Here is a 12361-nt window from a genome sequence, read left to right on the forward strand (position 1 = left end):
AGAAATTACTCAATTAATTGCAGGCAACAAAAACAACAGGGTTATAACTAATGTACAGTAAATGCTCTGTGGGTGTAATGCAAGCTCATTTCCCAGTAGTGTACTCTCTTACATTCTAACACATTTCTTATCCCACTGCTGTAAAACTGTTTAAGAATGTTAAATTCACTTAAGATTTTTTTTTCCCCACACACATCTGTTTTCTGGCAATGGATATTATTATTAACCCAGTCAGAGTTTTTCTCTTAAGAAACATGTTTACAACACAGTAATTTGCAGCCCAGTATTTTTCATACTCTCTTCTAGACCAGACATCATCTTTTCCAAACTTAAAATTGAATATCAGAATTTATAAAGTTTTTGCCTGCACTAATGACATCCTTGCAGTGATAAGAGAACACAGTGACAGGGCTCAGTGAATTCTCATCTGCTTCCAGGAATTCCAGCAGGCAAAGAGTAGCAAGAAGATCAAAAGCACAAGAAGACCCCACCAGTGTTGACTGCTCCCATTCTGGCACTAAGGAAGAGACAGTGTAAAACACTAATAATTAAAGATAACGGAAAGAAAACTTACCCAAGCAGACAGTGATGCCTTCTTCTGTCATTCCTTCCATTCACGTAAAAGACATTTGTCAATTATTTGATCTAGGCTCGATATCAGCATAGGGGTGATATTTGGAGTCGCTGCTTAGAGCTTCTCAGGATGTGTTTATTGTGCACAGCTTACAAATAAAACACGGACAACTAACCATGATAATAAAATATGCAGATGAAGATAAAAAGAATCCCCTTCTAGCACTTGCCAGGCAGTTCTCAGCAGGCACTAGGAATGTTCATAAACACGGATGCCTCCCATTTCCATTGAGACCAATTCCTCAAACCCACTTCCCTCAAGCCTTGCGATATTTTCCTCATCCAAGCCCCCATGCGAACGCATCTAATCCTCTTACCCCGAGAGCCACCCCCGACTCCCTCCCCAGCTTTATTTTATTTAAAACGATGCCTGCAACAGTGCGGGGCCGCCCGCCAGGTCACCCTCCCCCGGGACACCTGGGCGACCCTGACACATCACGTTAGGCGCAGCGGAGTGCCGGGTTAAGACGTTATCTCTCTCTCTCCCCCGGTTTACGGATCCCAGGAATCCTCCCCCGCTATCTCGCCATGGCAACGGCAGCCAGCGGGAAGGCGGCGGGGCCGCCGCTTACGCAAGAGGAGGGCGCCCGGCCTCCCGGCAGGCCGGGACCCCGCGGGAGAGCCCCGAGCAGCCTGCGGGCCCCGGGGCTCCCCGGTGCTCTTCAGTTTGGGGGTTTTGTTCGCCTTGGGGTGTGTAGCTTGGTTGGTTTGAGGGTTTTTATCTTTTTTTTTTTTTCGTTTTTCCTTCCCCTCTCCTTTTTTCCTTTCTTTTTTTTTTCCCTTTGCCTTTTTTTCTCTCCTTTCCCCCCCCCACCTATTTTACCTTTTTCTCTTTTCCTTTAATATTTTTTCTTTTCCCCTTTTTACTCCTTCCCCCCTTTTTCATTTTTGTCTTTTTTTAAAAAAAACTTTTTTCTTTTTTCATTTTTTTTTCCATTTTTGTTTCTTTCCTTTTCCCCCTTTTTCATTTTGTTTTCCCTTTATTCTTGTTTCCCTTTTTTCTTTTTTCCCTTTGTACTCCTATTTTCTCCTTTTTCCTTCCCCCTTTTTCTCCCCAATTTTCTACTATTTTATTTCGTTTTCCTTCCCCCTCTTTTTTCTTGTTTCTCCCATTTTTATTCTTCCCCCCCTTTTTTTTCCTTCCTTTTTTTTCCCCTTCCCCCCGTTTTTATGGGATTGGTTTGTTGGTTTTTTCTTCCTTTCTTTTTTTTGCATTTCCGACAGCTAACCAAGAACCAGCTGGTGCAGATTTAACCCGCTCCAATCCCATCTCCCACCATGGAAAACTGACCACAGCAAAGCCGTTGGAGAACACGCAATTCTCATTCCTACTCATTCCGGGAACGGGCGCAGCAGAAAAAGGTTGCGTCTTTAAGTTCTTCAAATTAATAACCCTGGGAAGGGCAGAGAGCCGGCAGATGAAAGGCAAAGTGCAGACTTTGATCGGGCAATCGGAGCCACGGGGGCAGGCTCCCCAGCCCATGTGGAGCGCCCCTGAAGGTCAGCCTGGACTGATCAGGTTGCAGCAAGAGAGCCATAGAAAGCAGGCCAAACGGAGGTGGAAAAATCTATACACCCCAATATCTGCCAAGAGATGAAAGAAAAGTTTGCCTCTGATGCTGGGATTTATGATTAAGGTAAATGAAGCCGTAATGTAACACTTGCCAAGATGCTTAGGTCTTCCTTCAGGAAAACACTTAAGCATGTGCTTAAACCCGTTACTATTCAGGGCAGCCCATAAGCATTTGCTGAAGGTTAAGCACAATGTTCTTACAGGGAGCCCTTAAGTACTGTGCTGATTAAGGTGGTTTTTTTTTTCTTCTAAATCCGAGCCACTGTGAACCACAAAATTAATTGCCCTCATTATATTTTAATATCATCTCTGTTTTCTTTCAAATTAAACCAGAAAATGCAAACAAAAAGTAAGTCTTATTTTACATTAAGAGGATAAAACCCAACATTACATTCTGTTGTGTTTTGTTTAATTTCTTTTCTTTAAGATAACAGGCTCCACAACACCATGCATCCCTGTGAATGAGCACCTTTCATGAGGAAGAAAGAGAGTACATGGAAAAGTGATTGCTTTGCTACTCCTAAACTCTTGAATTCCTTGATGTGCTGTTACAAGCCAGAAAGGATCACACAGCAATGCATACATACATATATATACTTTATCCACTAATCTCTTTCGAACCAAACCATAAAAAGGCTGTAAATGGTGAATACATTTCAGTTATTAAAGGTCGTGGATAAGACAGCTATTTATCAGTTCAAGTAAGGTCACTGTAACATCCACAGGCAGAGAGCTTTGCCTATTGCACAAATGACACTGCCTGCCCTTAATGCCCCGAGAAACTTTTGACAAGCTAAGCATATGTAACAAGCCACAAACCTTACATATAGCCACTACAGTTCATTAATGTTCAACAGGGAGGTATCATAGCTGAAAGGGGCTCAGTTTCTGTTTCACAGCACACTGCCTCTCCTCCGAGCTCTCCGCTGGTGATTTCTGACAAAGAAATTGTATCGCCTGTTGAAGAGGGGGAGCTCGGTAACTAGTGAATCGGATGTTGTGGCTCTTCCTGAAAACCTTTCTCCTTGCTGTCATTTAGGAATATTCTGCCCCGCATACTAAACTATTGGTTCCTTAAGTTTCTTTATACACATATAAAAAGAACCTTGGAAAATGTTTTTGCCAGTTTTAGACTTCCACTGGAGCTAAAAGCAGGGTCTTGGTTGAATTCTATAACATACAGTTTTGAAAGAAAACACTGTTACATAACTCTTCTTTTTCCCTTTCTGGGAGACAACCTTGGTAGGAGAGTTTGTGAGAAGCAGGCAAATCTCCTCTTGCACTTCTGGAGACAGATGGCAAAGTACCGGGGCAGAAGGTTACATTAAGGTCAAGGTGTTTCCCATTCTTATTAGCTATATCCAAATGCTATGGGGCAGGCAGGACAACCTTTACTGCATTCATCTCCAAGAAACTTTGCCTCTTCTCACTTGCAGTAATTTGCCCTGCTAAATGCTGAGCTAAAGGCAGTACCTTCTTGCTGGAAACCTTGTTGTTATAAACAGGTAAGGACAAAGAAATAAAAAGTTATCTCAGATGTCTGTCCCTGTATGACCAATCTACCTTTCAGGAAATAAAGGTCTTCACCATGCTCGTATACTTTGTCATGGGAGTTGGACAAAAGAGATGAAGTTTGAAACCTTGATGCCACAACTGTTCTTACGTGCCTCACTCAGCTCTTCAAACAGGAAAGCAAACCCAAGAAGTAGTAGATCTTAGAGTAATTTAATCATTTAGGTTAGAAAATACGTCTAGGATCATTGAGTCCAACCACTAAGACAGTGCTACCACTGAACCATGTCCCCAACTGCTACATGTACATGTCTTTTTAATACCTCCAGGGATGGAGACTCAACCACTTCCCTAGGCTGCCTGTTGAAATGCTCAAGAACTCTTTCACTCTTTCATTAAAAAACAAACAAAAATCATCATAGAAACAATTAAGAGAAGGCCAGAATCATGCTGCAAAAAACCCCCGAAAGTGTATCCAGCTGCCCTTGGATAGTAAAATTACCCATAAAAAGTGCCTCCTTGGGAGAATGCTATAGGACTTCTGTTTAATCACATGAACAAAACCGGAGAAAAATTAGGTGTTCAAAGTCTTTCCCACTGTTCTCACAGCTTAAATACCTACGAGGACTAAATCAACAAAAGTACCATAAAGAAATTAGTAAGTAAACAGCTACAGTCTTCACTGCTGCACAGAGAAGCTCTTGAAACCAAAGAAAAAGAAAGATCAATATGAATGATCCTAACTCCAAATTTGTAAAACAAACCTAGAAGAAAACATCTCCTTACGTGAGATCATAGCAGGGCCCAAATGGCTTCAGAACAAAGCATATGTGAACCACTCTCTTCTGTGAAGGCTCAAAATTGGATGCTCAAGTGAACTACCAGTGAGTTTTCCCACAGAAGTAGGACCTTGAAGAGAGCATTTCTGCTGCCACCAGATTCCTTGCAATGACCTGGCAGCATGTGATTACCACGTGAGCTTATCTCTCCTCCCCCCAAAATAAGCACAAAATGAAGGTTTCTAACTGTTTTCAGTCATTATGGACTGGAGATCACTGCACCTGCATCTCCCTATTTTTACTGCCTTCTTGGAGGATTATTTTAACAGTCTATTAAGAAATTAACTAGTAATGAAAAAAAAAACAGATAACAAACTGAAGATCTCCATTTTCTAAAGCTGAAATCCCAATCTCTTCCACTGGAGTGAAAGTCCAAGTGACGAAATAAACCTTGAACTTTGTTGCTTTACTCTTCATTTTTGGAACCGAAAGAGCACCTTGTCCCAGACACCACAATTTAGCAACTTCATCTGTATACATGTCCTCATGCCAGATGTCAAAAAGAGGGAGCAGAAAGCTTTAGCTAGCCGGTATCCAAACAAGAGCGTTCGTTTCCCCCGATCAACGTCACTGACTGGAATCGCACTTGTAAGGGACGCACGCCAGTGCAGTTACTGTCACACCACCGTGACCCAATTCCAGGCAGGCAGCTGTGCTCCCAACCCAGTGGTCTCCAAAAGTGGGTCTCGTGAGCAACAACCAGTCATCTAGATAAAAAATGAGGGGGAGAGTAAAAAGGAGGAGCTATTTAACACCAACACATTCAGCAGAACTCAGCCTGCACTATCCTGTTAGGTCTCCCAGTGGCCTCCAGAAGCAAGTCAGCAGGAGAGATGACAGAACAGCTTTGAACTGGAACTCCCTGGCAGAGGAAAGGGGGGTCATAAGGGCCACAGCCTTCTCAGCTCCCAATTCTCCAAAGGAATAATGGGTACACTGTACATGTGTATTGGTTTTCTCTCTTAATCCAGCCATTTCAACTGTTCCTGAATGCTAAACTTCGTTTTATTGAAAAAAAAAGGATAATAAAATCTGAGTATTCCCAATATACAGCTGTTACAAGACATCATGGCAGATACAGGAAAAGAGAATTATTTAAGTACTTTTTCCATTTTTAGCCAAGGTAATTCCAAATAATGAACAGGGGGAGGGGAGTTCACTATGCTATCTAGTGTTTATCCTAAGTCAGATTGCAAGATATGTTAGAAAAACATAGCACTTTGGAACCACTTTAAATATGATTGAATAAAAAGTCCTACCTGAGTTTGAAACAATCTTAACTAGTCTTTCCAGTGGTTTTGTCCTGTTACACTATGATTTAAACTAGGTATAATGCAATTTTGAATCATATTCAAACAAGGTACCTCAACCAATTTAAACTATATTTAGACCACAGTATTTTTACTACTAAAGAAACCTAACTGAGGAACAACATGCTTGGAACATCTGTCGCAGTGATTGAAAGAAGTCTACAATAGGAATAGCAAACAGTTATTTTCTTTTCTGAGATGCTGTCAATCTGTTGAAGAAAAGTATCAGTGAAGTAGATTGTTTCTAAGAGGTACCTCACTCTGGCCTGTCTTTTCCAAAACAAAGATGATTAAAATATCCCCTTGTTGCATAACCTTGTCTGCTTATTATTATCTGCTATCTCTGTATCAAGGGAAAAAACTCTTTGTCAAAGCTAGTAAGCATGTTACAGTGTTTTATGAAAAAAATAATTCATTTGCTTAAGTCTAAAAGCCTCCACCTAATGAAATTCAAATTTTAACATGTCTCAATTATTATTTACATTTAGATAATCAACCATATGACTCAGTGCAATCTCTAAGATACAGACCTCTAAGCAAGGCCGTCTGTCACACAGCGCGTTCTGCAGTGACGATCGGAGACGCAAGTATTTATGACACAACTTTGCAGTTACTTCTTGGAAGATGACAACAGAATGGCTGTTCACTCTCTGCTAATGCTGGTTCTCCAGGATGGATTTCTGTGTGGTGTTCCAAATCAGGGTTCTTCTCTACAACAAGTGCCTTGCCTGCCCAGAACACACAGAGGTGTGTTCCTCATGAAAGTGAAGAAGGAAGGAGTCTCTGGGCTCCCTCTGAGCCCTAAGTTAAAGGAAACAGAGATGTCAAACAGCAATGGAATGACTCATAAGATTCATTACAAGTTCTTGGTGTATCATTGTCACGGCTCCAACTGTGGGTAACTCGCAAACAGCACTCTTCTCACTGTCCTCAGGGTGCGGTTTCAATCGCGTTGCCCAGTGGCAGCCACACGCATCAATCTTCTGAACTAGGATCTATCGGGGCCCTTAAATCAGGCACACAGTACATGATCAAGAGTGGCCTGTTACTCCATATCACCCCATCTGACTGACAGCATCAGCACACAGCTAAGGCAGGCACATCTCTCTTGAGCTCTGATGGAATAAGCCTTGAGGCTCAGCTGGAAGAAGATAGTCTAGTAGGCTGCCAACATGAGGGCATAGATGCCTTTAATAACCAACAACAGCACTGCATGACACGAGGCAATGCAGCCTGGGATGGGCCAGAGGTGGCTGCGTTTACAGCGCCTGGGTGGTTCCCCTGTGCTCGGTGATAAACTGGGTTCAGAAGAGGCAACCATTGCCATTACTGATGTTCTCAGACCAGCCTGGGGAAGAGCTTCTCATCAGGTCACAGCCCTGCCATGGAGCTGCTGGATATCACACTGGGGCTTTCAACCACAGCTGAGAACACCACTGGTTTTCAATCCAAAACAAGAAATTAACATGTGAAATGGTTTAGGAAATGTTGTCATAGAAATTAAGATGGGGACCTCAAAAAAGCAGAGAGGCAGTTTCTGAGCAGTGAATATGGATATGAAAGCTTTCTGAGAAACTTTAGTCTCAAATAGCTACGACAGAACCAAGTATCAGCACTCAAGAAGAAATTACTGAAAACTAGTGTAAGATGGGAGTGAAATGCCAAAGGCTTAAAGTTCTCTACTGATTATTTGAAGAAAAAAACATCAAACAAGGACAGGCATACTTACATATTCAATGAAATAGTTTAAAATCCTATTTCCTTTTCATATGTAAATATTCATGTTAGCATACATTGTGTAAAAAAGATGCATAAGACATATATATATATATAAAATACAGACTTGAAAGCAGAATTTATTTCTCTGCATACTGTTTTCTTGTAGATACAGGACTCTACTTCAAAAGGGACTGCTACACAAAGGAATCATTGTTAACGTCCAACTTAAATTCCAGCATCAAAAGTATTTTGTGTACCAATCAAAAAAAAAATCACAATTCAGCCACAATCAGGAGCACAATATGGGTTCTTTTCCAAAAAATTCAGGAAAAGCTGGTGGCTGTGTAACTCACCAGGGTGACCCCAAAATTTGTTTTATTGCACTTGGATCCACCCATGGCTCAAACCCTACTGTACCTTTACAAAAACCAAGAGATACAGATCCTGCCTTCCTGAAAGAAAAATTCATTTCCCCTTGCATCCACTCTCCAGGGGCATATTGGCTCTTTGCTCTTGCTCTTTTTACCCTTCCTTAAATTTCAACTGAGGGACTTTAGCAAAAGCTATCTATTTTTAACTGTTGGTGGAGAGGCCTGGATCTACATTTCCAGAGCAATAAAAAGGTAGGACAGAATTTTGTCTGTACGTAGCAGACAGGCAGTGCTCCTTTTTAACTATATATTTTAATGCTTTATATTAACACTATTTATTTAAATGCCATGGTTTTATTGTAGTATTAGTTATGCAGTAGAGCACCCATAGCTTTGTATAAGCATCTTTTTGAATTATTTAGAACAAAATAACACAGAAACAGCAGTTTCTCGTCATTTCTGTAAACTGTGCAACTAAAATTTTATCACAGATCACAGAACATCCTAAACAACAAATAAGGGAGTCACCAACGTGTGAGCCTTGAAAGATGAAACACAGGTCAATTCTACAGGTAGTTGTCCCTTTGTAGCAGTGCATATGCTCAAGGACAGAAGCATAGTAGTGTTACTAAGTGCACTCTTTTGTGGATTCAGCTGGTTAGTTTAAAAATAAATAAATAAAAAAAAAAACAAACAAAAACAAAAAAGCAAGCACAAACCCCTAACACAGACTGTAGCATAGATGGAAAAAATATGTTACATTAAACAATATATTTCAATTCAGTTTTTGCTCTTCTGGTTCAAAATAACCTAAGGTGAGAGACCTAAGGAGAAATAAAGCTCCCACATTCCCATATGATTGCAATCCAGTCCTTGGCCAAGTCGGTAATAGTTGGATCAGAAATTATAAAAGAATATAGCCAATATTTAACGACATGGTTTTGCAGCCACCATGGAGCACCCTTCTCTCCTGCGCCCAAATTCATCCCAGCCCATGGTTCATGCACAGCTCTGTGAGACCATCCCCTTTCATGCTGAGGATGGAAGCAGCATGGGGTAGCAGGTTTTAGAGAGCTCCCTTCAGGCTAATGAGGAAATGTTGAAACGAACCAGGGTGCAGTCATAGCTGTGTGACTCTCCGAAAGAACGCATTTAGAAACAGATCCATAAACAAGGGGATTGCGCCTGTCAGTAGGGGCTTAAGACCCATAATCGGGATCAGACAACATAACGCAAAGCACGGCATTCGCCACAGCAGTTACTACACTTCTGTCCTTTTTCCAGCAACTTCTGCTGACTCAGGAGTACAGTACAAACTGCTGACATCCCTCCTGAGAGTGCTCAAGCATACTCCTTTGCACGCACACAAAATCAACAATGTGAATGTGGAAAGGGGTTTGAAGCAACAAGTATATGTCAAAGAACTTAAGAAAAAGAAAGTTCCATGCTCTAACCACCTCTCTTTTTTATAAATACTCATATTAAGTGCTACACTGAATAAAAGCAGCTGAACAAACAATCTTAGGATTACTGGAAAAAATACAGTGCTGAAATTCTGCAGGATTTTAGCCCACTACAAAGACCCATGGTTTTTTGTCCAATCTGGAAGACAAATTGTTTCAATGAGTGAGGATTTCCCCTCTTTTCAGAAATCAAAACCTTGCTGTGCATGTGTAGCACATTCTAAATAACCAAAACCATCACAGAACTTGCTCTGCATAGGTGCCCACTCCCGACATCAGACAAGGAACTGTACCATTCAATATGTGGCATAAAAAGCCCCCACAAAAGTCTAAAGTACCATTTCTTGAAATGTACAAAATTACTATTGTTACAAGAACATGCATACACAAAAACCCAACTGAATTTATCTAACTGTTTATACAAAGATCACTTGAACTGAAATTTTTTCCACATGGAATATGAAAAGGTAACACAGAAAAGCAACTTGGGCTGCAAAGTGACAGACTTCAGCACGCACCAGGGCAAGCAGGCAAATGTTGGCAGTAATACTATTAAGAATACTGTCTTGCATATACAAGCAAAACATTTCTTTGGCAATCTCCTAGCCTCAAACACTTTATAACCTTGATACCCAAACTGAACTTCAGCACATTTTATGCCAAAATCCTTTTGGCATCTGTTTTAGTGACTGTGGAAAAAATATTCCACGTTTTGTCCTTTTTTTCCAGTGAAATATTTTTACAGTTTCCTTAATCAAGTAGTTTTCCTCTAAGCCATTGTCATTCCTTTTTTTATTTCATTATCCCATGCTAGCCTTACAAGCAGGTTTCTATCTTTCATCAACCGCCCAAATTGCACTCTTCCAGTTAAGCAGAAGTTCTGTGGAAGAGAGCTAGAGGTTACAGCACACAATAAGCTAGATAAGCATCAACAATATCACACTCTTGCAAAAAAAAGCAAATGTGCTGGAACAGCCAGCCAGCAAGGGAGGTCTGTGAGGAAAGCCTTCTGCTATACTCACCATTACTGGGATGTCAGCAGGAACATTTTGGTCAAATTTCACTACTGCATGAGATACGTAGACAAGTCAGAAGATATTCAGAGAAGAATAGAAAGATGATGAATTAAGTACCTAATATAAACAAAAGGAAACTGAAGGGAGACAAGGTAACAGTCTTCAATTCTTCAGAAGGAAGATGCAATGAGAAAATGAATGTATTCCCAAACTGCAAGAAGAAAGACTTTACCAAGACAGTGAGAAAACCTTTCTGAAAAGCACATGAATAGAATATATTTATATATATATATATATACAATATATATGTATACATCATATATGATATATATTGTATCTTTTTATTAGAATGAGAACATGTATCTATATGTACTATATAAAGAGATGCTAGCTGCTCTCAGGAATGACAAAGACTTGGCTGACCCTATCTTAGGGTAAGCAGGTTAGATCATTCCTTGCGGTCACACAGCCCTGTGATTCTGCCTGGAGACAAACCATCTTGCCCTTTTCCCAGCACCAAGTGCCCAATGAGGCCTATGAGAGGACCACCCCCTTTATTTCAAAATACAGAAAGAGGAGAGACTTTAGTCTTGCTGTCCCTTGTAATCCTGGGTGAGGGCCAGCACAGGCTGCCCATCAACAGTAAGGCAGAATGATAAAAGATGATGTAGCCACGTGGAGTATTGCAAGTCACCTAAACTTCAATAAAACCCCAAAGTCCATGTAATCAGCTTCAGAGAAAATAAAAGCAGGGGTTTGCAGTTAGCTGCTAAGAGGCCTACAAATAAGAGAGGGCAAAAATCTACTGGAACGCTACCTTTCACTCCTTCATACTTTACCGGTACATGATGCATATTATTTGAGGACAGCTTCCCTGCACCTTGCTTCTATATAAAGTACATAGCTTTTTCCTCTTCTATGTGTGTATTTTGTCTACACAGGTTACTAGTACTTTGAGGTAAAAACTATTTTACTTATTTATACCATCCCTCAAAAACTAGGCACATCACTCATTTGATTTTAAGCACTGATCAGCCATCAGCTGTCCAAACAAGTTGCATCTGCCATCTCACTGTGATTTAGCTACAGCTACAAATTTGGGTTCAGACAAAGAAGTTATTTTTTCCCTGTTCTCCCAAAAGTTTCTTTTAGGTTTCCAGGGTAGGTTTTTTTATCTGTTCTTTCCCCCTTTCTTCTTCTCCTCCCTCTTTCTCCCTTCCAAACTTTTCAGTTCTCCACTAGCTACTCTTCTCCACTGATGCTCTTAATTTCCTTTTGCCATGCCACAGGGTGGAAGGCAGCGGAAGCAAAGCAATGGGACAAACATATTGAGCTCCACTAAAATGGGAACACTCCTGGTGCCCCCCTCCTCCAAATACTTAAAAGCAAAGGTCTCCAACCATCACTGATCCATCAGAAATAACCGTACAGACTAATACTGAAACACCAAGGGCAACATCAGATTCTGCTCTCATATCAAGGCTGACTAAATCAAGACACATTTCACATACAGAGGGTGGAAAAAAGGAGAGCCTGAAGGACTGACTGAAGATAGAGGTACATATTTTGGCATATTCTTGCAGGTAACACAGAAGCATGCATGGAAATGTGACAGTTATAGTCACTCTATAGAAAAAGTGAAAAATTACTGTGATTTTAATCCAAATCAATTTCAGTCCTTGGGCTGGGAAAAAAAGGGTAAATGAAAACACTTAACAAAACTCTTGAAGAACAATGTCTTAAAAATGAGGGGACAGAAACCACATTGCTTTTACAGGACAAAGCAGAAGTCAGAGAACAACACAGGTGACTTCAAAATGGTTTGTGTTCTCCTGTCTTGGGACTGCTGTTGGGGTTGAAGGGGCCTTGGCCTGATCTGGACAGCTGCAGCCTGTCTGGTTTACGTCAACCATTGGTACGAACTG

General features: G+C 40.8%; 1 protein-coding gene across 2 annotated transcripts in view; it reads right to left on the bottom strand.

The window, feature by feature from the left end:
- Positions 1 to 12361, bottom strand: part of HIVEP1 (human immunodeficiency virus type I enhancer binding protein 1) — a 128663-nt gene that overhangs the window by 88820 nt on the left and 27482 nt on the right. Inside the window, exon 1 of one of the 2 annotated variants that reach the window (XM_018077670.2) lies at positions 575 to 1158. The exons of the other annotated variant lie outside the window; for it this stretch is intronic. Coding sequence (XP_017933159.2) covers positions 575 to 614 — 40 coding nt within the window. The 5' untranslated portion in view covers positions 615 to 1158. Of the gene's footprint in view, positions 1 to 574; positions 1159 to 12361 lie in introns of those variants that run through there. 2 annotated transcript variants of the gene reach the window in all.

The sequence above is a fragment of the Manacus vitellinus genome, unplaced genomic scaffold (assembly GCF_001715985.3).
Source record: "Manacus vitellinus isolate BGI_N305 unplaced genomic scaffold, ASM171598v3 scaffold_39_pilon, whole genome shotgun sequence".
NCBI lineage: Eukaryota > Metazoa > Chordata > Aves > Passeriformes > Pipridae > Manacus > Manacus vitellinus.